Here is a 27,294-nt window from a genome sequence, read left to right on the forward strand (position 1 = left end):
TAGGGTCGTGGTGACTTCATGTAAAACCTTGAAGTATAGATCAACACGTAGCATCTTCTGGTCATCAGAACCGGATGTAAACGTGATTGTATGTCACCGTATGTTTAATAATGATGGTTGTAGTAATAACACCCGATGGCAATTCTGCTCCATCAATGGTCAGAACTCTTCTAGCTACACAAACTTTCTTTAAACAAAGCGTCATCAGGAGGCAGAAACTGCGGTCACTAACCCCCGAATTGAAGAGTCATTAGTAACGCTCGTTTCAGGGTCTGGGGTAGTCCCTCCTCTATCACTGTGTGATGTGCACAATGACAGCGCACTCTCTCCCAGCTCAGAACAGCAGTAACGAGAGCACTGTCAGTGCGCGTTGTCAAAGTACCCAGCCTGCCACGCCACTGGTCTCTGCATGCTAGGTATTCTGACATTATGCACTTTTGCTGGCTCGTTCTAAGCTGGCAATCGAGTGCACTGTAATTGTGCACAAAGCACAGAGACTAGCCTAGCCCTTCAATCGTGCATCACTGATGACACTTTGTTTAAGGGAGAGGGCAGTGACACAGCATTTGCCCCAATGATACTTTGTGTGAGTATCCCAGCATGTACTGGGATTCTCAAAGCGTCATAAAAAAGGAAGAGGTTTAAAAAAACCACAGTGTAGTTAAGGAAGGACATGGAGTTTTTAATTAAAGTATATTAAATAGTTTAGGTTATGAAACTAAATAGTGATTTAGGTTGGATTTTTAAACACTCCTTTAATTAATAGAGAGAGTTGTTATGTCATCCTTAGGAGACAGAAGCTATTCCGTATCACCTCCAGAGCTTATTGTAAATGAAAGGCACCATTACCAGAGTGAGACAGGTAATGACTCACCGTCTGTTCTCTGATCTACATGTCTCACACAGGTAATGCCCTCCTTTCACTTACAATAAGATCTGGAGGCAGAGTCTCAGGGAGATCTATGTCCCGCTCATAGATCTTAACAGTTCATTTACATTTTAAGAACAACATTGATTTCTTTGGAATAAGACATCGGATCACAGATATCTGTCATGATCCAGGCCGGTGTTTGTTTCTTATTATTCTCTCCCCGGTCTGGGCATGCGTGGTTAATTTTCTTTGCCTCGTTTTTGGATCCGTTTGGCTATTTCAGCCCGCTGCTGTCTGCAGGAAGTGTCAGTTATAGTTCTTGCCAAGGCTCGAGCGACTGACCCAGTTACTCCCTGATTTGTCCTCTGCACGTTGGCTCAGTTCCGCTGTCTTCCCATTCCTTCTACCCAGCTTGTCTGAGCATTTTGTTCCCCGTGCTGTGACCTCTTAGTGTCTGACCCGGCTTGACCTCCCTCTGACTTGTTATACTGTCTCACATTTCCGGTATCTCTGCTTCTGTTTGGCTCCGACTACTCTGGCTTGAACTTGGCCACGTGTATAGCAGTTTCCTCTGGTACTGCGTTTCCTGACCCGGCTCGTCTGACCACACTCTCGCCACTTGGTGACATCCACGCTGCTGTACTGCGGAGCTAAGATGCGAGTCCAACCTTTCCTACTCCACCAGCAGCCCCTGGTGACGATTGCGCTATACTGCATGACGGCAGCATTACAATATCACGGTATCACTTTATTCAGCTTCTTATCACCTACATTCCCATATTGACGGGTTAGGGGAGGGTCGATAGTTACTTACATAGATCTTATTGAATTTATATGCAGTGGGCGCCTCCTAGTGGTGGCAGAAAGAATTTGACAAATATTTAACTCCATATATTTTTCTCAATAGCTCGGGGGGGTGGGGGGGGGGGGAGGTGTTGGGGTATTAAGAATCCCCTTATCTGTACTACTCAGTGGATCTGTCGCCCAGTAGACTTGGGTGTAATATGAGCTGTCAATCAGATTTCTGATCATATTATCATGCTTGGATCAAGCCTGAAAAATGGTTCATAAAAGTAAAAAAATAAAAATAAAAAAAAAAATACAGAAACTAATTTTGCTGAAAAATGCTATATTTATTTTAGGCCCCCAATACGTTTCATTTAGAATGCCTTCATACAGGACAGACAAAAAGTGTCCATAAAGGTCAGCTACAATGCCCCCATAAATGTCAGTCACAGATTTTATCTATGAATTAGGCAGCAAAAGCGATAACACTTTATATGTTTGGACGCTCAGGACCCTCCTTCTCTTATCCAGAGCCCCTAACAAAATAGCTGATATACATTATTACATTATTCCTGCAGCCACCACTAGGTGGAGCTCACTGCTCGGCATATAAATCTGTATGTAGTGAGCTCCCTCTAGTGGTGGCTGCGAGTAATCAGAAAAGTTTTTCTAGAGGAAGTAGGGAATTTACAGCTCGAATAGGAGCAGTGACCCCTTATGTTACGTGAAGATCCAGGACAAAAAAAAAACTTTAGATGTACAAATAAAATTTAAAAAAAATGGCCAAAATATGATAAAAAAAATATATTTAGCAATTAATTCATAAAAGGAGAAAAAAAAATCCCATCCTGACTAGATAGTCACGTGATCGTTATTACAAACTAAAATAGTTCGACATGTTTTTCTGTCAAAATAAAATAGCAATAGCAGGTATAAAATATATAGAAAAGTGTTATTTTAGATAGTAAAAAAAAAAACATAAAAAAACATTATGGCTGTCCATATGCAGAAAGGCGAAAAAAAAAGTGTTGGTCAATAAAACCTGGTTATTAAGGGGTTAACTTTAAATAAAGAGAAAAAGTAGTGCATTTGCTGGTGGCTCTCAGTGAAGGACGGGGACAATTTCTGGGTTTTGCTGTTGGGCCAAATGATTTTCGTGTATGACCTTGAGATGATCCCCAAGGACACTTTCCCTCTGAGACATGCGAGGTCCAATTTGTTTTTTTCCCCAAGTAAATTATCCATATGTAACATTGGCGTTAACTCAGTATACATCTTCCTCCTCCTCCTCCGCCGGACTGTGTCTGGTTGTTCTGTCTTAGCTGCTCAATAGTCCTCTGAAGCTCATCCAGGGCCTGCTGATGCGTTGAAGTCAGTGTCGATTGTTGCGCCTAAAAAAAAAAAAAAAATAGTGAAAGCAAAAATTAGAAAACTCTCTGTGATAAAATAATCAATCCGATACTTCTCAATGTTTAGAAAGCAAAATTCCAGTCCATATATTCCTGGGAAAACCCTCAAAACACTCAAGAATGACCACTTAGGAGTTATTGACACCAAGTCCTGTACACGGTGACCCATAACGGGGCCCTGATTGGTCAGACCTGTACCTGGAGCCTCTGAGTGATCAGTGTCTGGTTTTCTCGGATCATCTGACGTTTGTTCCGCTCCGCCATGTCGGTCAGGGAGTTTAAGACCTGCTGTTGATTAGTCCTCTGCTGGTCTACGGACTTCTGCAGGTCTCTGTGTCTCCGCTCCACTGATTCCTTCCGCAATTGTGCCAACCTGGTCTGCTGATGGGACTCTGGAGGACGTGATGAAATGAGAAAAATGATGGAGGACATGGTGCATTTATCAACTTTTTTTCAGTTAAAACTTACACAAAAAAAAATTGAGTAATTTTGCTCTGCTGTTTTGCGAGATTTAGAATTATGTTTTGTGATTCATTTGTAAGGAAATAGACAAGTGAGAAGATGCACAGTTAAAGTTCCATAGTGTCTGCAAGTGAACACAGCTATCTGATGGTCAAAGATGCTAGAGAAAGGAAAAGCAGAAAGAATTACATTGGCAGGAACTCAAGAGTGAAGTACATGTTTCCTAGGGGGGAAGAGATTGGAGGAGTCACCAGGTCAGGTGATAGCTGTGAGCCAGTTAATATTTATAAAGGCCTGGGAGGGCTGAGAAGGGGAGTAGTCGGCACCTGGACATGTAGCAGGATGGTGTGTGATCAGTGCAGTTGGTTTATAGTGGTCATTACGAAAGACCAGATCTGAGTGAATACCTGAGAGAAGACCCAAGAGAGACCATACCCAAATGAATACCCGAGAGAAACCAGGCCCGAGAGAGACCAGACCTGAGAGAACAGAGTCAGGTCCAAGAGAGACAACTAGGCAGCAGTGGAGGGATGTTTGTGTGAGTTGTCACTTGGTACAAAGTGGGGACTAGAGCCGCACTTCAGGGAAGGAAGCTGGCCAGAGTGCAGAGTAACTCACCAATCTGGGACTTGTGGCCTAGGGGGTAGTATTGTCGACCTCTGTTAGGGCCAATGTGATGTTGTGAGTTGCCTAAAGAGCGACAACTGTGACAGGCCCAACAGTGACAGTGACGCCCTTTTGGCTAGGGTGTTAAGACTAAGATGTCACCCATAAGTTATTTAATGCTAATAGTAGAACGATGGTGTCAATAGCGTTACCACACTCATATCCACATCGGCTTCATAATTCTGTTGGTTGTTCTCAGAAACAGACATCGGCTCAACTTATCAATCATCCAGTAGCGTCACTAGAGTCTGATGGGCCCCAGAGCAAAGTTTAGACCTGGGCCCCACCTGCATGTTGGTCAGATGTACGGGCCCTTGTATCATACAAGATTCTTTAAACGCATACATGTTCGCCACCCCATGTAACAATGCAACCATCTTGGCCACTTCCTGTTATTGTGTTTCCCATCCTGGCCACTTCCTGTTATTGTGTTCCCTGTCCTGCTCACTTCCTGTTATTGCGATTCCCATCCTGCCCACTTCCTGTTACTGCGCTTCCCATCCTGGCCACTTCCTGCTATTGTGCTTCCCATCTTGGCCACTTCCTGTTATTGTGTTTCCCATCCTGGCCACTTCCTGTTATTGTGTTTCCTGTCCTGCTCACTTCCTGTTATTGCGATTCCCATCCTGCCCACTTCCTGTTATTGCGCTTCCCATCTTGGCCACTGCCTGTTATTGTGTTTCCCATCCTGGCCACTTCCTGTTATTGCGCTTCCCATCCAGCCCACTTCCTGTTATTGTGCTTCCCATCCTGCCCGCTTCCTGTTATTGCACTTCCCATCCTGCCCACTTCCTGTTATTGCGCTTCCTGTCCTGCTCACTTCCAGTTATTGCGCTTCCCATCCTGGCCACTTCCAGTTATTGCGCTTCCCTTCCTGGCCACTTCCTGTTATTGTGTTTCCCATTCCGGGCCCCGTCTAGGTATACTTCTCCCCATCCAGGGCCCTGTCCAGGCGCACTGTTTGATTCATAGACCGGCAGCTAACTCCGGCATGCCCGCTACGGACGACTCATGATGTCATTGCCATGCACCGTCAGTGATAGACACGCCAACGTCAGCTGCTGACCTCTGATTGGCTAGTGGCATGGATTGCAGTGCAGGAAGCTGGCGAGTATCTGTGCTGCAATACAATTCAGCTGGATGCGCTGACACAAATGCCCATCCGGTTGAAATCGGCGCTGGTTGCTGGGCTTCACTGAAGATGGAATTATTCTGCAGAATTTCTCCAAGACTGATAGCTCAGGGTTATACAGAAAATACTCAGACTACTTAACAAGGACGACTTTGTTCTATTGCCAGACTTCTTCTCCAATTTTATCATTAATTCTTAGGCATAGAACTTCTATCTACCTGTCAGCCGCTTCTCTGCCTGGCCCATCTTCTCCTCGGCTAGCTGAATGGCCTCCTCAATGTTCTTGTTTTCATGCATGAATTTTACCAGCACCTCAAGAGACTGGGAAAATAAAATCATAAAAGGTCACTGCATAAAGTCACCCTCACCCCTGATGTTACCAACCCGAGCCATAGACTTCAACGGGATCAGTGAAATGGGAACTTAACGCTTCCTATGCGGTGATCACCCCCTAGTGGTAGGCAGAGTAACACTTTATCTATTTTATTTTTGGGGGGTGATTAACGTGAATCAAATGGCAAAATTTGCCGGAAAAACAAAAAATTTCTACAATTCAACTCAAATTTAATTTACATCAAGTTGCGAGTAATTGGAACATAAAAATAATGAAAATCTGACCCCTTTTGTTGAGATCTTGACATTATAAAGAAATTACCTTTACTCCCTTTCCTGGCATTCTGTGATATCTTTCCAGGAATCTCTCTTTATCCACCAAGAAACATTTGTGTCCTCCCTGTCGGGTGTAACGTCCCTGCATGAGCCCGTTCTGCATGGTCAGGCTGAGGTTCTTGAGAAGATTGGTAGATACTTCTATTGATTTAGCTTCGTTTCTTTTCATAAATTCGTGTCTTTTCTCGCTAATCTGATTCTGTCGGTAAAATTAGAAAAAGGAAATTACAACTGGTACGGAACATGCCCCTTTAGGGACTATCATGCTTTTTACATGTGTGGATCAGGGGGGCAATACGTCTGATATGACCACCATATTTCAGGGCTGATATACAGCATTCTCTAATGCTGAATATCTGCCCCAAACCCGACCTGCAGGACAAGAAAAAGAGCGTTTATTATACTCACCTGCAGGGCGGTCCGGTCCGATGGACGTCCCATCTTGGTTCGGCACCTCCCTTCTTCTTGTGATGCCATCCTCCTTCTTGTGATGCCATCCTCCTTCTTGTGATGCCATCCTCCTTCTTGTGATGCCATCCTCCTTCTTGTGATGCCATCCTCCTCCTTGTGATGCCATCCTCCTTCTTGTGATGCCATCCTCCTTCTTGTGATGCCATCCTCCTTCTTGCTGCTCGTGGATGATGTGTCCTACGTCATCCACACAGTCTCCCCAGCATCGCGCTCCTCCACAGGCGTACTTCTCTGCCCTATTAAGGGGAGATCAAAGTACTGTAGTGCACATGCGCCAGGAAAGGTCAAAGAGCCCTGCACATGCACACTGGAGTACTTTACTCAGGACAGAGAGGTACGCCTGCGCAGGAGCATGATGCAGGGCAACACTGACGTAGGATGCATCGTCCACACGAAGCAAGAAGGAGGACGGCATAGAAAGAAAAGGAGGTACCAGACCAGGGATGTCCATCGGACCGGACCGCCCCGCAGGTGAGTATAGCAAGAGCTATATACAGGCAGATATACAGCATTATAGAATGCTGTATATCAGGGCTGCAAGGTCATGGTCTTATCACATGTGAGACAAAACCTGGTGACAGGTTCACTTTAAGTAGTGAATTTTTTTTTTTTTTTTTTTTTTTAGAAAATTCATGTTTTGTTTGTGTCACCATTTTCCAAGGCCTGTATTAGTTTTCATTTTTCAGGATCTGGGGCTGGGCGAGGGCTTATTTTTTGCTCTCTGAACTGACGTTTTTACTAATACCAATTTTGGGTTACATACAATGTTTTGATCACCTCCTACTGGATTTTTTTTACAATGTTGTTGAGGGCAAAAAAAAAAGAAAAAATTCTTGTGTTTTGATTTTTTTTTGCATGAATTGCACTTTTACAAAACGCAGCCATACCAAATATGTGTTTTTTTTTTTGTTTTTTTTTTAAGGATTTCTTTTTTAGAGGGGTGAAAGGGGAGTGATTTCAACTTTTGTATTTTTCATATTCTAATTTTTTTTCCACTTTTTACTGTGTTTAAATAGTCCCCTTAGGGGACTTGTAACTGTGATCATCTGATCGATTGTAATATACATAGCAGTGCATCAACACTGCTATGTATAGCAAAAAAATCACAGTCTCCTATGAACAGGAGTATCGTAATGAGCCATCTGCCAGGAAAAATGTGGGCTTGGCTTACGAGCCCGCTATCAATATCGTAAATGTACGTCATATGTCGTGAATGGGTTAAAACTCTTCCTAGCCGCGTTTTAGAGAGAATGGGGGGGGGGATGGTTTGCGTTTTCCCATTCTGGTCATCAGTGGATAGGCAATAAATTATTTTTGGCTTCAATGTTCCCTTACGTTTACATGAAAAGTTGGGCAGAAACCTGGGCACATGATTGGAACTGTGGATATGGTGTTTTATGGATGTTGAAAAGCATTTGACACTGTTCTAAATGGTCTATAGTCTTAGAAAAAAAAGTTTGCAATTGGGTTGAAAAGAGAGAGTTGTGGTGATTGACTACTAAACTAGGAGAGCCACTGGTGGAGAAGGATCTGGATGCACTTCTAGTAGATCAGACTAAATAGCATGCAATGTCAATCAGCTGTTTCTAAGGCCAGCGGGATATCATCATGTAGTAGAAGAGGCAGAAACGCATGGGACAAAGATATAATCCTATCACCTCATCTGGAGTATGCAATGGAGTACAGGGCACCAGTTCATAAAAAGGATGCCCTGGAGATACAAAGGGGAGCCACAAAATTCATAAGGGACAGAGAAGATCTTAGGTATGCTGAAAGAACAAAATAATTAAATTAATTTTTTGGGAAAAGATGTCTAAATGGTGACATGATTAACCTGTAGATCATAAATGACCCATGCAAAAATATATGGTCAGAAGCAGTTTCATTTAAAATCCCTTAAAAAACGACAAGAGGGTGCTTCCTCCGTCTGAAGAAAGAAAAGTTCAATATCCACAAGAGGGCACTAATTCCATCTTGAAAAAGAATGGTTCAATCTCCAGAGGAGACAAAAGGGCTTTCATTCTGCCTAAAGAAGGACAAGTTCAATCTCCAGAGGAGACAAAAGGGCACTCCTTCTGCCTAAAGAAGGACAAGTTCAAACTCCAGAGGAGACAAAAGGGCACTCCTTCTGCCTAAAGAAGGACAGGTTCAAACTCCAGAGGAGACAAAAGGGCACTCCTTCTGCCTAAAGAAGGACAGGTTCAATCTCCAGAGGAGACAAACGGGCACTCCTTCTGCCTAAAGAAGGACAAGTTCAATCTCCAGAGGAGACAAAAGGGCTTTCATTCTGCCTAAAGAAGGACAAGTTCAAACTCCAGAGGAGACAAACGGGCACTCCTTCTGCCCAAAGAAGGACAAGTTCAATCTCCAGAGGAGACAAAAGGGCACTCCTTCTGCCTAAAGAAGGACAAGTTCAATCTCCAGAGGAGACAAGAGGGCACTCCTTCTGCCCAAAGAAGGACAAGTTCAATCTCCAGAGGAGACAAAAGGGCTCTCCTTCTGCCTAAAGAAGGGCAAGTTCAATCTCCAGAGGAGACAAAAGGGCTTTCATTCTGCCTAAAGAAGGACAAGTTCAAACTCCAGAGGAGACAAACGGGCACTCCTTCTGCCCAAAGAAGGACAAGTTCAATCTCCAGAGGAGACAAAAGGGCACTCCTTCTGCCTAAAGAAGGACAAGTTCAATCTCCAGAGGAGACAAGAGGGCACTCCTTCTGCCCAAAGAAGGACAAGTTCAATCTCCAGAGGAGACAAAAGGGCTCTCCTTCTGCCTAAAGAAGGGCAAGTTCAATCTCCAGAGGAGACAAAAGGGCTTTCATTCTGCCTAAAGAAGGACAAGTTCAAACTCCAGAGGAGACAAACGGGCACTCCTTCTGCCCAAAGAAGGACAAGTTCAATCTCCAGAGGAGACAAAAGGGCACTCCTTCTGCCTAAAGAAGGACAAGTTCAATCTCCAGAGGAGACAAGAGGGCACTCCTTCTGCCCAAAGAAGGACAAGTTCAATCTCCAGAGGAGACAAAAGGGCACTCCTTCTGCCTAAAGAAGGGCAAGTTCAATCTCCAGAGGAGACAAAAGGGCTTTCATTCTGCCTAAAGAAGGACAAGTTCAAACTCCAGAGGAGACAAAAGGGCACTCCTTCTGCCTAAAGAAGGACAAGTTCAATCTCCAGAGGAGACAAACGGGCACTCCTTCTGCCTAAAGAAGGACAAGTTCAATCTCCAGAGGAGACAAGAGGGCACTCCTTCTGCCTAAAGAAGGGCAAGTTCAATCTCCAGAGGAGACAAAAGGGTACTCCTTCTGCCCAAAGAAAGACAAGTTCAATCTCCAGAGGAGACAAACGGGCACTCCTTCTGCCCAAAGAAGGACAAGTTCAATCTCCAGAGGAGACAAGAGGGCACTCCTTCTGCCCAAAGGACAAGTTCAATCTCCAGAGGAGACAAAAGGGCACTCCTTCTGCCTAAAGAAGGACAAGTTCAATCTCCAGAGGAGACAAAAGGGCTTTCATTCTGCATAAAGAAGGACAAGTTCAATCTCCAGAGGAGACAAAAGGGCACTCCTTCTGCATAAAGAAGGACAAGTTCAATCTCCAGAGGAGACAAAAAGGCTCTCCTTCTGCTTAAAGAAGGACATGTTCAATCTCCAGAGGAGACAAAAGGGCACTCCTTCTGCCTAAAGAAGGACAAGTTCAATCTCCAGAGGAGACAAGAGGGCACTCCTTCTGCCTAAAGAAGGGCAAGTTCAATCTCCAGAGGAGACAAAAGGGCACTCCTTCTGCCCAAAGAAAGACAAGTTCAATCTCCAGAGGAGACAAACGGGCACTCCTTCTGCCCAAAGAAGGACAAGTTCAATCTCCAGAGGAGAAAAGAGGGCACTCCTTCTGCCCAAAGGACAAGTTCAATCTCCAGAGGAGACAAAAGGGCACTCCTTCTGCCTAAAGAAGGACAAGTTCAATCTCCAGAGGAGACAAAAGGGCTTTCATTCTGCATAAAGGACAAGTTCAATCTCCAGAGGAGACAAAAGGGCACTCCTTCTGCATAAAGAAGGACAAGTTCAATCTCCAGAGGAGACAAAAAGGCTCTCCTTCTGCTTAAAGAAGGACATGTTCAATCTCCAGAGGAGACAAAAGGGCACTCCTTCTGCATAAAGAAGGACAAGTTCAATCTCCAGAGGAGACAAAAGGGCACTCCTTCTGCCTAAAGAAGGACAAGTTTAATCTCCAGAGGAGACAAAAGGGCACTCCTTCCATCTGGAGAAAGAGTGGTTCAATCTCGAGAGCTCCTTTACCTTGGGCACTATACATTTGTGGAATAGTCTACCTCAAGAGGTGGTCACTCCAGGAACCAATTATGGTTTCAAAAAAAGGACTTCAATGGTCTCATAGGAGAAAATTGTGTAAAGCCTTATGTATAAAATTGTTGTTTTGAATGTTGATCCAGTCACTCTACGCTCAGGATCAGGAGTGGAAAAACTTGCTCTTTTAGATCAGATCTTTTATGCATTACACATGTACCTACACTGCTTCCTTTCAATTTTTCCCATCCCACGGTTGCACATATGGACATTCGTCTTTTTTTCAATCATACTATCTATGTAACCCTGCAGGGCTGGATATCTGACCTTCAGTTCTAGATGATATTTCCATTTGTTATTGAGTGAACGTTTCATGAATACTTGATCGGCCTTCATTTCGCTTTTCTGGTGCATTTTCAGGAATTCACCCTCGTTCAACGTTGGGAACTTTGGGGCATGTCTTTCCATCTCACTTTCATACGTGGACAGTGCGTCCTGCAAAGCGCCATTGTTCTCAATCTCCGAAAGAGCAAGAACTGCATTCTCCATGCATGGTACCGACCCGCTCTGAATAGTGTCCACGTACATGGATGCAAGTTTACCCAACACTGTGGAGGAAAAAAATGGAGCATTATTGGGGATTTCCTGCTGTAGAGCTTCATGTGGAGATGACCCTGAGCCAAATCTGTAGCAAGGTCCCCACCATGCACCATTTATAATACTGAAGTGTTCTTATGTGATTGCTATCACTCCCGTGAGCACAGCCTGTGGGAGGGAGGAAGGAGGGCACGAGCGCAGCCTGTGGGAGGGAGGAAAGTAGGCACGAGCGCAGTCTGTGGGAGGGAGGAAGGCAGGCACGCGCGCAGCCTGTGGGAGGGAGGAAGGCGGGCACGAGCGCAGCCTGTGGAAGGGAGGAAGGCAGGCACGCGTGTAGCCTGTGGGAGGAAGAAAGGCAGGCACGCGCGCAGCCTGTGGGAGGGAGGAAGGCACGCGCGCAGCCTGTGGGAGGGAGGAAGGCAGGCAGGAGCGCAGCCTGTGGGAGGGAGGAAGGCAGGCAGGAGCGCAGCCTGTGGGAGGGAGGAAGTCGGGCACGCGTGCAGCCTGTGGGAAGGAGGAAGGCAGGCAGGAGCGCAGCCTGTGGGAGGGAGGAAAGTGGGCACGAGCGCAGCCAGTGGGAGGGAGGAAGGCAGGCAGGCGCACAGCCAGTGGGAGGGAGGAAGGCAGGCACGCGCGCAGCCAGTGGGAGGGAGGGGGGCATTTTGCCATAAAATAATAAACTAGCTCAGCTAATTAAGGCTAAATATTTGGAGCTACACAATAGTTGACATTTTGGTTTGCCTAATTTAGAATCATCATCTTTGTTTCTAATGTCCCCACTCACAAGCTAAAAAAGCCTCTCTATTGTAAAGTTCTGTGGAATATGTTGGTACTACACAAATAGAGTTATTATCATTAAAGGGAGCTTTGTTTCCGACCCCTTAAGCCATGACATCTATATATTAGGTGAGCCCAATTATTGTAAACGTATTGCACAGCGCTTACGTTTCCCTGTGACTGTGATTCCACCCGTCAGTAATTTAACACTGCAGCTCTTCATTATGTGGTTGTAGAATTTGGCCGCTTGTTCCACAAACTCTTCTCCCAGTTCACTCTCCTTCAGCTCATCCAGACGTTTCAGGTTTTTCTTAGAGGTTGGACGGTCAAACACAAAGCACTTGTGAGAGTGGAAAAACTTTCGGATGCACTCACGAGGGAGATTGTAGTTTTCATTATTCTCCCCTATAATGTAAAATAGAAAATTAATAAGATAAAATTGACCTTATTACATATAGTTATTGGTGAAAGTAAGGATTTTTTTTAAGACATAAAATGGGGCTGGCCCAGATAATCAAATGCATAGTAAGCCAGCCCCCTTCACACAGCTGCAGTCATACTTTGACACAGGAATTGCTGTGCTGAGTGTATATGGCCCCTGGGAGCTTGTTCCTGGAGATCTGGGCACCTTTAAGTCAGGGAACTATATTTAGTAAGTTGCTCCCCTTTAAAGGGGTTGCGCAGTTGACAAATATGATAGCGATTACCTGATTTGAGTTCTAGACCCATCATTAGATATTCATCCTCTGTTATTTCCTTTCCGTCCCTCTCCAGGATTAGGCTAAAGTCTCGGACACACCAGGTAAACGATGGTAATAACTCCTTCTCGGCCGCACTGCCATCTCTGCTATTACCGGACTTAGTCTTTACAATTTCTGTTAGTTGCGTTACATAGCTGTGAGATCTCAATAAGGAAACAAATGCACTCTTAAAGGGGTTGTCTAGTTTAGAAAACCCATACACTCCATTAGGCAAGTCTAGGTAATAAAGGGAAATGGTTTCTGCAGGAGCGTTAGCTTCTCATCACAGTCAAGAGACACAAGGAATGGAGAAGGGAGAGGAGAGCAGTGGAGATTGGTCTGGCCAATGGAGAGACACAAGGAGTGGAGAGGAGAGCAGTGGAGAGTGTCCTGGCCACAGTGGAAAGACAAGGAGAAGAAAGGGGAGAGGAGAGCGGTAAGGAGAGTATCCTAGTTCAAATGGAGAGACACAAGGAGAGGAGTGCAGTGTAGAGTGTCCCGGCCACAGTGGAAAGACAAGGAGTGGAGAGGGGAGAGGAAAGCAGTGGAGAGTGTCCTGGTCCCAATGGAGAGACAAAAGGAATGGAGAGGAGAGGAGTGGAGCGTGTCCTGGTCCCAGTGAAGAGATGGAGAGGAGAGCAGTGGAGATTGTCCTGGTCCCAATGGAGAGACACAAAGAGTGGAGAGTAGTGGAGAGTGTCCCGGGCCACAGTGGAAATAGACAAAGAGTGGAGAGGAGAGCAGTGGAGTGTCCCGGCCACAGTGGAAAGAGACAAGGAGTGGAGAGGGGAGAGGAGAGTATCCTGGTGCCAGTGAAGAGATGGAGAGGGGAGAGGTGAGCAGTGGAGAGTGTCCTGGTTCCAGTAGAGAGGAGAGCATTGGAGAGTGTCCTGGTTCCAGTGGAGAGGAGAGCAGTGGAGTGTCCCAGCCACAGTGGAAAGACACAAGGAGTAGAGAGGGGAGATGAGAGTGGTGGAGAGTATCCTGGTCCCAGTGAAGAGATGGAGAGGGGAGAGGAGAGCAGTGGAGATTGTCCTGGTCCCAATGGAGAGACACAAGGAGTGGAGAGTAGTGGAGAGTGTCCCGACCGCAGTGGAAAGAGACAGAGTGGAGAGGAGAGCAGTGGAGAGTGTCCTGGTCCCAGTGAAGAGATGGAGAGGAGAGAGGATAGCAGTGGAGATTGTCCTGGTCCCAATGGAAAGACACAAGGAGTGGAGAGCAGCGGAGAGTGTCCCGACCACAGTGGAAAGAGACAAGGAGTGGATAGGAGAGCAGTGGAGAGTGTCCTGGTCCCAGTGAAAAGATGGAGAGGAGAGCAGTGAAGATTGTCCTGGTCCCAATGGAGAGACACAAGGAGTGGAGAGCAGTGGAGAGTGTCCCGACCACAGTGGAAAGAGACAAAAAGAGTGGAGAGGAAAGCAGTGGAGAGTGTCCCGGCCACAGTGGAAAGACACAAGGAGTGGAGAGGGGAGAGGAGAGTATCCTGGTGCAGGAGAGGGGAGAGGAGAGCAGTGGAGAGCGTCCTGGTTCCAGTAGAGAGGAGAGTAGTGGAGTGTCCCAGCCACAGTGGAAAGACATAAGGAGTAGAGAGGGGAGATGAGAGTGGTGGAGAGTATCCTGGTCCCAGTGAAGAGATGGAGAGGGGAGAGGAGAGCAGTGGAGAATGTCCTGGTCCCAATGGAGAGACAAAAGGAATGGAGAGGAGTGAAGTGGAGAGTGTCCCAACCACAGTGAAAAAAATAACACAAGCAAAGGAGAGGGGAGAGGAGAGCATCCTGGTACCAGTGATGAGACACAAGGAATGTAGAGGGGAGAAGAGAGCAGTGGAGAGTGCTCTGGCCACAGTGGAGAGACACAAAGAGTGGAGAGAAAAGCATAGAAAACACATGACCGCCGAGTAGTCCTGTGTATGGAGGAGTTGGGAGAGATAACTGCCGGTAGAACGATTGTATCTATGGTGGGCTTTACTTCACTCTCAATGTGGGAACATTACTAAGTAGGAAGGGGCTGACTGGTTCAGTTATTAGCCAAGCCAGGCCCCTTCTCCACTATGGCTAATGCAGGCAGAGAATGAGCCAACTAAACTGAAATTAGCCAATATTCATCTTACACATCACTAGTCACTTGCCGGAGGAAGCTATAAAGAATTCTCGTGAAGAACCGTTTTCAAGGAGCTTCGAGGTATCTGAAATTCTGTCTTGGAGGAGTAATAGTAAACTGTATATATGAGAAGGAAAACACTGTCATTCTGGATGGCCAGTTGCCCTGTCCTACTCCTGAAATCTTAGGATCACAGCACTCCACTGGAAGTCTCTTCTGCTATATCACCTCCCGGAATGTCAGCAACTTTTTATTCTCAGTAAAGGATACTGCAATTGCTCGATGGCTTGTTGATCAATGGTCCCCATACTGTTATAGACCAGAGCGCTGCTTAGGAGAACAGTCAAGGAGAAGATCCAGGCATCATTTTTGCTGTCTCCCTGCAGAACAAAAAAGGACCGAGAGTCTTACATATCAGTTTCCGCAGTTGAATGTTGTATCACATCATGGTGGCCATCGTAAAGAATGAAGGTCCATGTAATCCAAATCCACCAGAACAAGATCAGCTGCTGTCAATGGTTCCTCATTATTCGGAGAGTTCCAAGTAATGGACCTTCCCAACATGAGGTCCATATAACATTTACTGGCCAGTTTTAGTAGGTTTTACTATTGGAGGGTTTGGGGCACTTTGTGATACCACTCTCCATTGTGCCCATTTTCCACCCCCAACAAGCCTCAGCTCATGCCCCACAAGAAACCTTACATAGATTTTCCATCTCTTCCAGGAGTTTGTCTCTTCTCTCAGGATACTCCTGTATGTTCTGGGAAAATTGGCAAGTATGCTTTTATGGGTCAATATTGGGGTAAGTATCTTAAGGTAAAGTTCAAAATTACCCCCTCATTGTGGTGCACGGTTTAGCCACCCAAAACAAATGGTTTGGTCATTATTTTTACCAGTTTCCCAACCTCTGTTTGCCAGCAAAACATTTGCTCTGGAAAAGGGAGAGACACAAAGGTTTAACGCCCAGTAACAAAAGGGCAATCGCATCTCTCAGTAGTATGCTCAGCACCATGTAAGATTTTGATCATTTTGTAATGTAAGGAACTTTAACAGTGACCTCTTCCCTCCTCCGCCACAGGCACTAGTAAAGTACGAGGTCCACAGAAAACAACTCCCTATATCTTAGACTAGAGTAACAGAGATATAGCTACCTGCAGTAAGCAAAGTCTTACCTTCTCCACATCTCCTAGTCCCTCCGTGTCCAGCAAGACCAGGACATGCCCAGGATTGCGCGGGTGAGGGACACACCACATCCAGATCCCTTTAGTTTTGGATTGGATACTGGATCCCAGAGGAAAACCTAAAAGAATTAAGTGATAGATGCAGAAATGCCAAAAATATTGGAATGCACTAAGTGAATTTCTCCCATAGGAATGTTGGGTTAGAAGAAGCCAACCTCAGCTGAGCGGTGTATGGGAGTATGGTTGTTATACAGAAGCCTACCTCCTATATTATTGTGCAAACTCTGTAGACGTCTATTGATATCCAATTTTGATCCAAGTATAAATGTCTCCATTTCTTTGCAGACACTTGGTCTGAAATATTGCAGATCTGTTAGAGCTACTGCTCTTGACATCTCTGCCATCTCCTTCCTCCTCTCAGTGTTAGAGATTGCAAGAGAGGGGATTGTACACAAATCTACCATAGCCAGGAGAGAAAGTTAGAGAAAAAAAAAGCTATAGACAAAGAGGAAAGCATGTTTAGAGGAAATACGTGCAGGATAGAAGCTGTGCTGAGATATGAAAGTAATTAAAGACAGCAGGAGCTTGGTTACAGAATATATTACTGGATGACACACAGAGCTCACATCCAGCATACATTAGCAGAGGGCACCAGGAGCTCACATCCAGCCTATATTACTGGGAGAGACACACAGAGCTCACATCCAGCCTATATTACTGGGAGAGACACACACAGCTCACATCCAGCCTATATTACTGAGAGAGACACAGAGCTCACATCCAGCCTATATTACTGGGAGAGAGACACAGCTCACAGCCAGCCTATATTACTGGGAGAGACAAAGCTCACAGCCAGCCTATATTACTGGGAGAGACACACAGAGTTCACATCCAGCCTATATTACTGGGAGAGACACAGCTCACATCCAGCCTATATTACTGGGAGAGACACACAGAGCTCACATCCAGCCTATATTACTGGGAGAGACACACATACAGTGGGGCAAAAAAGTATTTAGTCAGTCAGCAATAGTGCAAGTTCCACCACTTAAAAAGATGAGAGGCGTCTGTAATTTACATCATAGGTAGACCTCAACTATGGGAGACAAACTGAGAAAAAAAAATCCAGAAAATCACATTGTCTGTTTTTTTAACATTTTATTTGCATATTATGGTGGAAAATAAGTATTTGGTCAGAAACAAAATTTCATCTCAATACTTTGTAATATATCCTTTGTTGGCAATGACAGAGGTCAAACGTTTTCTGTAAGTCTTCACAAGGTTGCCACACACTGTTGTTGGTATGTTGGCCCATTCCTCCATGCAGATCTCCTCTAGAGCAGTGATGTTTTTGGCTTTTCGCTTGGCAACACGGACTTTCAACTCCCTCCAAAGGTTTTCTATAGGGTTGAGATCTGGAGACTGGCTAGGCCACTCCAGGACCTTGAAATGCTTCTTACGAAGCCACTCCTTCGTTGCCCTGGCGGTGTGCTTTGGATCATTGTCATGTTGAAAGACCCAGCCACGTTTCATCTTCAATGCCCTTGCTGATGGAAGGAGGTTTGCACTCAAAATCTCACGATACATGGCCCCATTCATTCTTTCATGTACCCGGATCAGTCGTCCTGGCCCCTTTGCAGAGAAACAGCCCCAAAGCATGATGTTTCCACCACCATGCTTTACAGTAGGTATGGTGTTTGATGGATGCAACTCAGTATTCTTTTTCCTCCAAACACGACAAGTTGTGTTTCTACCAAACAGTTCCAGTTTGGTTTCATCAGACCATAGGACATTCTCCCAAAACTCCTCTGGATCATCCAAATGCTCTCTAGCAAACTTCAGACGGGCCCGGACATGTACTGGCTTAAGCAGTGGGACACGTCTGGCACTGCAGGATCTGAGTCCATGGTGGCATAGTGTGTTACTTATGGTAGGCCTTGTTACATTGGTCCCAGCTCTCCGCAGTTCATTCACTAGGTCCCCCCGCGTGGTTCTGGGATTTTTGCTCACCGTTCTTGTGATCATTCTGACCCCACGGGGTGGGATTTTGCGTGGAGCCCCAGATCGAGGGATATTATCAGTGGTCTTGTATGTCTTCCATTTTCTAATTATTGCTCCCACTGTTGATTTCTTCACTCCAAGCTGGTTGGCTATTGCAGATTCAGTCTTCCCAGCCTGGTGCAGGGCTACAATTTTGTTTCTGGTGTCCTTTGACAGCTCTTTGGTCTTCACCATAGTGGAGTTTGGTGTCAGACTGTTTGAGGGTGTGCACAGGTGTCTTTTTATACTGATAACAAGTTTAAACAGGTGCCATTACTACAGGTAATGAGTGGAGGAAAGAGGAAACTCTTAAAGAAGAAGTTACAGGTCTGTGAGAGCCAGAAATCTTGATTGTTTGTTTCTGACCAAATACTTATTTTCCACCATAAAATGCAAAAAAAAATGATAAAAAAACAGACAATGTGATTTTCTGGATTTTTTTTTCTCAGTTTGTCTCCCATAGTTGAGGTCTACCTATGATGTAAATTACAGACGCCTCTCATCTTTTTAAGTGGTGGAACTTGCACTATTGCTGACTGACTAAATACTTTTTTGCCCCACTGTACCTCACATCCAGCCTATATTACTGGGAGAGACACACAGAGTTCACATCCAGCCTATATTACTGTGAGAGACACACAGAGTTCACATCCAGCCTATATTACTGGGGGAGACACACAGAGCTCACATCCAGCCTGTATTACTGGGAGAGACACACAGACCTCACATCCAGCCTGTATTACTGGGAGAGACACACAGACCTCACATCCAGCCTATATTACTGGGAGAGACACACAGAGCTCACATCCAGCCTATATTACTGGGAGAGACACACAGACCTCACATCCAGCCTATATTACTGGGAGAGACACACAGACCTCACATCCAGCCTATATTACTGGGAGAGACACACAGAACTCACATCCAGCCTATATTACTGGGAGAGACACAAAGGTCACATCCAGCCTATATTACTGGGAGTGACACACAGCTCACATCCAGCCTATATTACTGGGAGAGATACACAGACCTCATATCCAGCCTATATTACTGGGAGAGACACACAGACCTCACATCCAGCCTATATTACTGGGAGAGACACACAGAACTCACATCCAGCCTATATTACTGGGAGAGACAAAGAGGTCACATCCAGCCTATATTACTGGGAGAGACACAGAGGTCACATCCAGCCTATATTACTGGGAGAGATACACAGAGCTCACATCCAGCCTTTATTACTGGGAGACACACAAACCTCACAACCAGACTACATTACTGGGAGAGACACACAGAGCTCACATCCAGCCTATATTACTGGGGGAGACACACAGACATCACATCCAGCCTATATTACTGGGAGAGACACACAGACCTTACATCCAGTCTATATTACTGGGAAAGACACACAGACCTCACATCCAGCCTATATTACTGGGAGAGACACACAGCTCACATCCAGCCTATATTACTGGGAGAGACACACAGCTCACATCCAGCCTATATTACTGGGAGAGACACACAGACCTTACATCCAGTCTATATTACTGGGGGAGACACACAGACATCACATCCAGCCTATATTACTGGGAGAGACACACAGCTCACATCCAGCCTATATTACTGGGAGAGACACACAGCTCACATCCAGCCTATATTACTGGGAGAGACACACAGACCTCACACCTAGCCTATATTACTGGGAGAGACACACAGACCTCACATCCAGCCTATATTACTGGGAGAGACACACAGATCTCACATCCAGCCTATATTACTGGGAGAGACACGCAGCGCTAACATCCAGCCTATATTACAGGGAGAGACACACAGAGCTCACATCCAGCCTATATTACTTGGAGAGACACACAGAGCTCACATCCAGCCTATATTACTGGGAGAGACACAGGTCACATCCAGCCTATATTACTGGGAGAGAAAATGCCACAAGGCAAAAATCTATAACTTAAATCAGGCTGCAATCTGCATATCAGGGGGCTATAAATGAATGAAGGAAAGAAGATTGCAGACATTAGAGGTAACTACTATCACATGTAAAATCCTTTTCTCCATGTAATAGATGTCCTTAGTCTTTATGGCTCCTTTCTGATAGAAGCAGCGCCACTCTTCCCTGTAGGCTGTGTGTGGTATTGCCAGCGTAACCCAGTGGATTACTCACCACCATTACGTCCAACCAGCCTGTTCATCAAAAAGGATTTTCCCGTCCTATATTTTCCTACAATGGCGACCACAATGATAGGGTCAGAGATTTGTTGGAGGATATCCACGGCCTCCTTATTGACCACCAGACTGCTTCCTTCATTTTCTATCAGGCACACTGGTAGCGGCATCGACCACGCCGGAGGCATTTTTATAGTTTTCTCTGGGGCGCTAAAGAAGAGATAAGAAGAAAAAGTGATTTATTAATAACTCAATGGGGTCAGATTTATCCTAATTTTCTACTTTCTTTATTGCCCATAGCAACCAATCACAGAACTGCTTTCATTTCTAAAACTGCTGTTGAAAAATGAAAGCTGCGCTGAGATTGGTTCTCATGGGCATCAATAAAGGTTTCACTGAGAGACAATTTTGATAAATCTGCCCCAATTTTTGCAAATCTGGGGATCCCGATAAAATAACTGATGACGGTAGGAGAGGAATGGGGAGGTCCTTAGAGAGTAAAGTATGAGATTTGTTCTATCCCCTTCCAGGCCCTCACAACCAAACATTTTGCTAAGGATTTGTACTAACTGAATTGTGAAAAATGTAAATTTTAGCAAATCCGAATATTTTGACAAATTGAATAGGATTCGTTAGGAGTCTATTTATTCATTTATACTATCCACCATTAGTACTATCAACCTTAACCCCCATTTTTGCGTTCTCGTTTTTCGCTCCCCTCCTTCCAAGAGCCATAACTTTTTTATTTTTCCGTCAATTTGGCCATGTGAGGGCTTGTTTTTTGCGGAACAAGTTGCACTTTTCAATGACACGTTGGTTTTAGCATGTCGTGTACTAGAAAACGTGAAAAAAAATTCCAAGTGCGGTGAAATCGCAAAAAAACTGCAGTCCCACACAGTTTTTAGTTTGGCTTTTTTGCTAGGTTCACTAAATGCTAAAACTGAGCTGCCATTATGATTCTCCAGGTCATTACGAGTTCATAGACACCTAACATGTCTAGGTTACAATTTATCTAAGTGGTAAAAAAAATTCCAAACTTAGCTTAAAAAACAAAAAAAAAGTGCCATTTTCCAATACCCGAAGTGTCTCCATTTTTCGTGATCTGGGGTCGGGTGAGGGCTTATTTTTTTCGTGCTGAGATGACATTTTTAACGATACCATTTTGGTGCAGATATGTTCTTTTGATCACCTGTTATTACATTTTAATGCAATGTCGGGGCGACCAAAAAAACGTAATTCTGGCGTTTCGAATTTTTTTCTCGCTGCGCCGTTTAGAGATCAGGTTAATCCTTTCTTTTATTGATAGATCGGGCGATTCTGAATGCGGCGATACCAAATATGTGTAGGTTTGATTTTTGTTTTAAAAAAAGGGGGGTGATTTAAACTTTTAAATTTATTTTTCATTTTTTTAATATTTTTTAAAACATTTTTTTTTAACTTTTGCCATGCTTCAATAGCCTCCATAGAAGGCTAGAAGCAGGCACAACTGGATCGGCTCTGCTATAAAGCAGCGATCATCAGATCGCTGCTATGTAGCTGAATTGCAGGCTTGCTATGAGCGCCGACCACAGGGGGGCGCTCACAGCAGGCCGGCATCAGTAACCAGAGGTCTCAAGGACCTCTATGGTTACCATCCTGATGGATCACCGACCCCCGATGAGGCCAATTCCGGCCGCACGGCCGGAAGCGCTGGTTAAATGCCGGTCAGCGTTTGACAGCGGCATTTAACTGGTTAATAGCGGCGGGTGAATCGCGATTTCACCCGCCGCTATTGCGGGCACATGTCAGCTGTTCAAAACAGCTGACATGTCCCGGGTTTGAGGTGGGCTCAGCGCTGGAGCCCACATCAAAGCAGGGGACCCGACCTCCACAGTAATAGTACGGCGCATGTCGTAAAGGGGCTAAAGGTAATGTGTCATAATAACCCGTTTACCAAATTGTGGTGTATTTTTCAAAATAAATTGGCAACGTTTTTCTTTTTTTCTGTATCACAAGCTTTGTTTAAAAAGAAAAAATAGTAATTTAGTTTTTTTGTTTGTTTTCAGCAGGCTCATTATCATCAGAGACAGAATCACAGTGACAATTATCACCACTGTGCCCAGCTGATAAAATAGGATCCACTAATCGCAATAGATGAGGTCACAGCAGACCCTGCTCCTTCTCAATGACCTTTGCACACGCTCATTAGATGCCTCAATACAAAAAATAGGCTCGAAGTCTGACCGTTGCTGCTAATGTACGTGTGCAATTGATCTAGTTTCTCACTTTTCCACAATATCCTTCTCTTCGTGTCCTTCCGGCGGTATCCCAAGGAAGTAGTGCAGCCGCGGTTCCGTCACTCTCTATCCTTTCTGCTAGGCCCCTGTCAGGAACCCACCCCTGACAGGTCCTCCCTGGAGCTCTCCCAGGCAGCGTTCTGTGCTAACTTTCTATCCGACCCCCAGTTTTACCAGTGTGAGGAGTGGCCCAATAAATAAAGCCTTTTGCTCCCCCTGGTGACCGGAGTGTGAAGTGTAATGTGTGCTGGTGATACCTGGTCAGGTGAACTCCTTTAGTGCAATCAGATATAACATCACTCCCCTTAGTGGCAGAGCGACATTACTGCAACGACCAGGACTCTGGGGCGCTGCACGTGCGCCTCCCCTTGTTCCCCCTGGCGTGCGCCTCCCCTCGCCCTGTTCCCCCTGCACGCGCCTCCCCTCGCCTTGTTACCCCCGGCACGCGCCTCCCCTCGCTCTGTTCCCCCTGCACGCGCCTCCCCTCGCCTTGTTACCCCCGGCACGCGCCTCCCCTCGCCCCGTTCCCCCAGCACGCGCCTCCCCTCACCCCGCTCCCCCGGCACACGCCTCCTCTTACCCTGTTCCCCCCGACACGCGCCTCCCATCCCCCCGTTCCGCGCCTCCCCTCGCCCCATTCCCCCTGCACGCTCCTCCCCTCGCCCCATTCCCCCTGCACACTCCTCCCCTCGCCCCATTCCCCCTGCACGCTCCTCCCCTCGCCCCATTCCCCCTGCACACTCCTCCCCTCGCCCCATTCCCCCTGCACGCTCCTCCCCTCGCCCCATTCCCCCTGCACACTCCTCCCCTCGCCCCATTCCCCCTGCACGCTCCTCCCCTCGCCCCATTCCCCCTGCACACTCCTCCCCTCGCCCCTTTCCCCTGGCACACGCCTCCCCTCACCCCGCTCCCCTGGCACGCACCTCCCCTCACTCTGTTCCCCCCCCGGCATGCGCCTCCCCTCGCCCCATTCCCCCTGGCGCGCGCCTCCCCTCGCTCCTTTCCCCTGGCACGCGCCTCCCCTCGCCCTGTCCCCCCTGGCACTACAGGCACAGGGTAGTGATGCCATGGCGCCTGCAGTGCGCGGAGTCTCAGTCTCACAGGTGCAGGCTATACGGTGGGTCCCAGAGCTTTCAGCTGCCTGATCCACTATTCTATTCAATGGTGTCTGTGCCCTGATATTGTGATGACAGGAGGTGGGACCCGGTGCCGGACCCCCAACTCACGTGCCCCACTGCGCTGCCACTATGGACAGAGGTCGGATCTTGGTACAAAACCCTTAAAGGGATGGTCTTCATTGTTCACAACAACACATGTAGACCTGCCCCAGTCATGTGACCGCCGTGTGCCTGTAACGAGCCGAGCAGCTGTGTGTCCCGTCATTAACCCCGTACAGGATAGAGACGTCAATGTCAATCAATAATTCGCATCGGCTGAAACGTCCTTCCTTGTTTTCAGACCTGACCATTGCCATCTGCACCGGACCCCCTATTAATAGTGTATAATGAAGTACATTACCGGTTATGGCCGCCGTCTCCCTCCTCGGTGAAGTCTTCTGGTCGCTTTTGTACTTTCTGAGCTGATATAACAGCGGAGACTGAAAGCGAAAGAAGATTTCACAAGTGAGGAAACTCCATGATCAGACAATCCTCCGACTAGTAACTGTTTAATGGCCGACCGTCCTCGGAGAGGCAGAACGCCGAGTCATTGAGGAGATCTACAGACTGGTGATGAGCGAGTGTACTCGTTGCTCGGGTTTACCTCAGCACGCTCCGGTGACCTCCGAGTATTTGTTAGTGTTCGGAGATTACGTTTTCATTGCGCAGCTGAATGATAGAGGCCATGTGCACACATTCAGGATTTCATGCGGATCCTCAGGCTATGTGCACACGTCAGGATTTCTTGCAGAAATTTCCTGACAAAAAACGGACATTTCTGCCAGAAATCCGCATGTGTTTTTTTGCGCGTTTTTTACGTGTTTTTCTGTGCGGATTTTTTGCGTTTTTTTCTGGATATTCCAATTTAATGGGAAATCCGCAAAAAATCTGCAAAAATAATGAACATGCTACTTCTTTTTGCAGAATGCGTTTTTTTTTTTTTGCGGAAAAAAACGCAAACATGTGCACAAAACATGCAGAATGCATTCTAAATGATAGGATGCATATTGTTTGTGTTTTTTTAGCGATTTTATAGCGTTTTTATCGGGAAAATCCGCAAAAAATACGCAACGTGTGCACATAGCCTCACAGTCACTACCCAGCCTGATTACATGTGCGGATTCCCTAGCAACCAGGCAACCCCCACATGTACTCAGCCTGGCTAGTAGCTGTAAATCATTCAGCTGAGGTGATGAAAACTAAATCTCCGAACAGACCCCAGACCAGACCCCTCTCTATACAGACCCCAGTCCAGACCCCTCTATATACAGACCCCAGACCAGACCCCCTGTATACAGACCCCAGACCAACTGTATACAGATCCCGGACCAGACATCCTATATACAAAACCCAGACCAGACCCTTCCTGTATACAGACCCCAGACCAGATGTCCTGTATACAGACTCCAGACCAGACCTCCAGTATACAGACCCCAGACCAGATCCCCTGGATTCACACCTCAGACCAGACCCCTGTATACAGACCCCAGACCAGACCCCCTTGTATACAGACCCTAGACCAGATCCCCTGTATACAGCCCTCAGACAGACCTCCTGTACACATACCTGAAACCAGACACCCCTTATGTACAGACCTCAGACCAGATCCCCTGTATGCAGACCCCCCTGTATACAGACCTCAGACCAGATCCCCCATATACAGACCTGAAACCAGACCCCCCTATATACAGACCTATACCAACCCTATAAACAGACTCCTGATCCCCACACCCCACCAATGAGACAACTTTGATGGCCTGGCCCCAGAGATTCACAATAAATCTGACATTATCTGCAAAAAAAACACAACATGTCAGCTGCTTCAGTGCGGTCTATGGTCTCTGTGAAAAGTGAATTATTTTATAGGGGTTTCTGTAATTACATTTTTTCAATCTATGAGCTTGGGGTGGTTAAAATAAACCCCAAAAGTTGCTATACTCACGCACTGCTTCTAGGAATACAGGAGGGCGACCTTGTGGTTTTTGTGCCTACTTGCATTATCTATTTTTGCTCAATATCTTAGAACCCGAAAATAATGACCGTTCTTTGCATTCCTGTCACTATACAGGGTCTAATCCTTCCACCAGTAGATCACATTCACTGCACCCATACACTAAAGTCCAGTCCATGTATTTTAATTAAAAAAATTCTCCTAGCTGTTTTATTCCCACTTGCTATATGCAACAATTCACAGAGGAAGTGGACAAGAACTGTAGCGCCACTTATTGGGGTAGCAGTCCCAAAAATCAATATCGACCCTTCACTGAGCCTTACCACATAACTTCGGATCAAAGCCAAACCAGAAAAGAAGTCCGATTGGGCTGGATAAGAGACCTCTGACTGTGGCCTAAATGGAAACATCTCTTCTTGTGTGAGGAGACTTATGGGCCATGCATTGCTTTTCTGGAAAATCAAATATGCAAATTATCTCTTCAGAGATTAAAGATGTTGTCTACTACTTTTAGATTAATGACCTGTCGTTAGTATAGGTCATCAATATCTGATTGGCCGGGGTCCGACACTCAGCACCCCCACTGATCAACTGTTATTAGTGTCGTCTTCGGCAGCTGGCAGGAAGTACTCGCTTTGGCTACGTTCACAGCCAAAGCGAGCGGTGCACAACGCACAAATAAAAACGCACCAAAACGCACGCTAAAACGCTGCGTTTTGCGACGCATGCGTCCTTTTTTGCCAAATTTTGGACGCAAAAAAAATGCATCTTGCTGCGTCCATTGCGCCCTGACGCGTGCGGCAAAAAAAAACGCATGCATCGCAAAACGCAGCACAACGCATGTCCATGCGCCCCCATGTTAAATATGGGCTTCCGTTCCCATCACTCAACTGAAACTGCCCTAACTAAAGTCACCAATGACCTACTAACTGCCAGGAGCAAGCAACACTACTCTGTCCTCCTTCTCCTGGACTTGTCTTCTGCCTTTGACACTGTAGACCACTCCCTTTTGCTACAAATCCTCTCATCCCTTGGCATCACAGACTTGGCCCTTTCCTGGATCTCGTCATATCTGACAGACCGAACATTCAGTGTCTCCCTCCCCCACACCACCTCCTCACTTCGCCCCTTGTCAGTCGGTGTTCCTCAAGGCTCTGTTCTAGGACCCCTACTCTTCTCCATCTACACTTTCGGCCTGGGACAGCTCATAGAATCCCACGGTATGCAGTACCATCTCTACGCTGACGACACGCAGATCTACCTCTCCGGACCTGACCTCTCCTCCTTGCTTACCAAAATCCCGCACTGTCTGTCTGCCATTTCAGCCTTCTTTTCTGCTCGCTTTCTACAACTGAACATGGACAAAACAGAATTCATCATCTTTCCCCCATCTCACTCTACCCCTCCACCAGACCTATCCATCAATGTCAATGGCTGCTCACTATCCCCAGTCCCACACGCCCGGTGCCTCGGGGTGATCCTCGACTCTGCCCTCTCTTTCAAGCCACATATCCAAGCCCTTGCCTCCTCCTGTCGTCTC

General features: G+C 46.2%; 1 protein-coding gene across 3 annotated transcripts; it reads right to left on the bottom strand.

Moving 5' to 3' along the window:
• Positions 1-1,986: 1,986 nt before the first annotated feature.
• On the bottom strand, positions 1,987-24,399 carry LOC138651872 (guanylate-binding protein 1-like). 3 transcript variants are annotated; one of them, XM_069742446.1, is made up of 11 exons: positions 24,165-24,399; positions 20,369-20,580; positions 16,141-16,268; positions 15,238-15,347; positions 12,835-13,022; positions 12,296-12,532; positions 11,081-11,361; positions 5,982-6,194; positions 5,545-5,647; positions 3,265-3,458; positions 1,987-3,048 (listed from the first exon to the last, which is right to left on the bottom strand). In XM_069742446.1, exons 2-11 carry the CDS (start codon positions 20,556-20,558, stop codon positions 2,917-2,919), a joined length of 1,776 nt encoding a protein of 591 aa, XP_069598547.1. In that variant the 5' UTR covers positions 20,559-20,580; positions 24,165-24,399; the 3' UTR covers positions 1,987-2,916. The 3 variants fall into 3 exon arrangements, with proteins under 3 accessions (XP_069598547.1, XP_069598545.1, XP_069598546.1); XM_069742444.1 differs by lacking the exon at positions 24,165-24,399 and adding an exon at positions 23,873-23,962; XM_069742445.1 differs by lacking the exon at positions 24,165-24,399 and adding an exon at positions 22,636-22,709.
• Positions 24,400-27,294: the final 2,895 nt, after the last annotated feature.

The sequence above is a fragment of the Ranitomeya imitator genome, chromosome 10, assembly GCF_032444005.1.
Source record: "Ranitomeya imitator isolate aRanImi1 chromosome 10, aRanImi1.pri, whole genome shotgun sequence".
Taxonomy (NCBI): Eukaryota; Metazoa; Chordata; class Amphibia; order Anura; family Dendrobatidae; genus Ranitomeya; species Ranitomeya imitator.

Coding starts and splice junctions, on each gene's coding strand:
- LOC138651872 (XM_069742446.1), bottom strand. CDS start 20,558: ATGCCTCCGGCGTGGTCGATGCCGCTACCAGTGTGCCTGATAGAAAAT. Junction 15,348..16,140: donor GACTAGGAGATGTGGAGAAG/GTAAGACTTTGC, acceptor TTTGTTCTGCAG/GGAGACAGCAAAAATGATGC. Junction 6,195..11,080: donor AATATCATCTAGAACTGAAG/GTCAGATATCCA, acceptor TTTTACCGACAG/AATCAGATTAGCGAGAAAAG.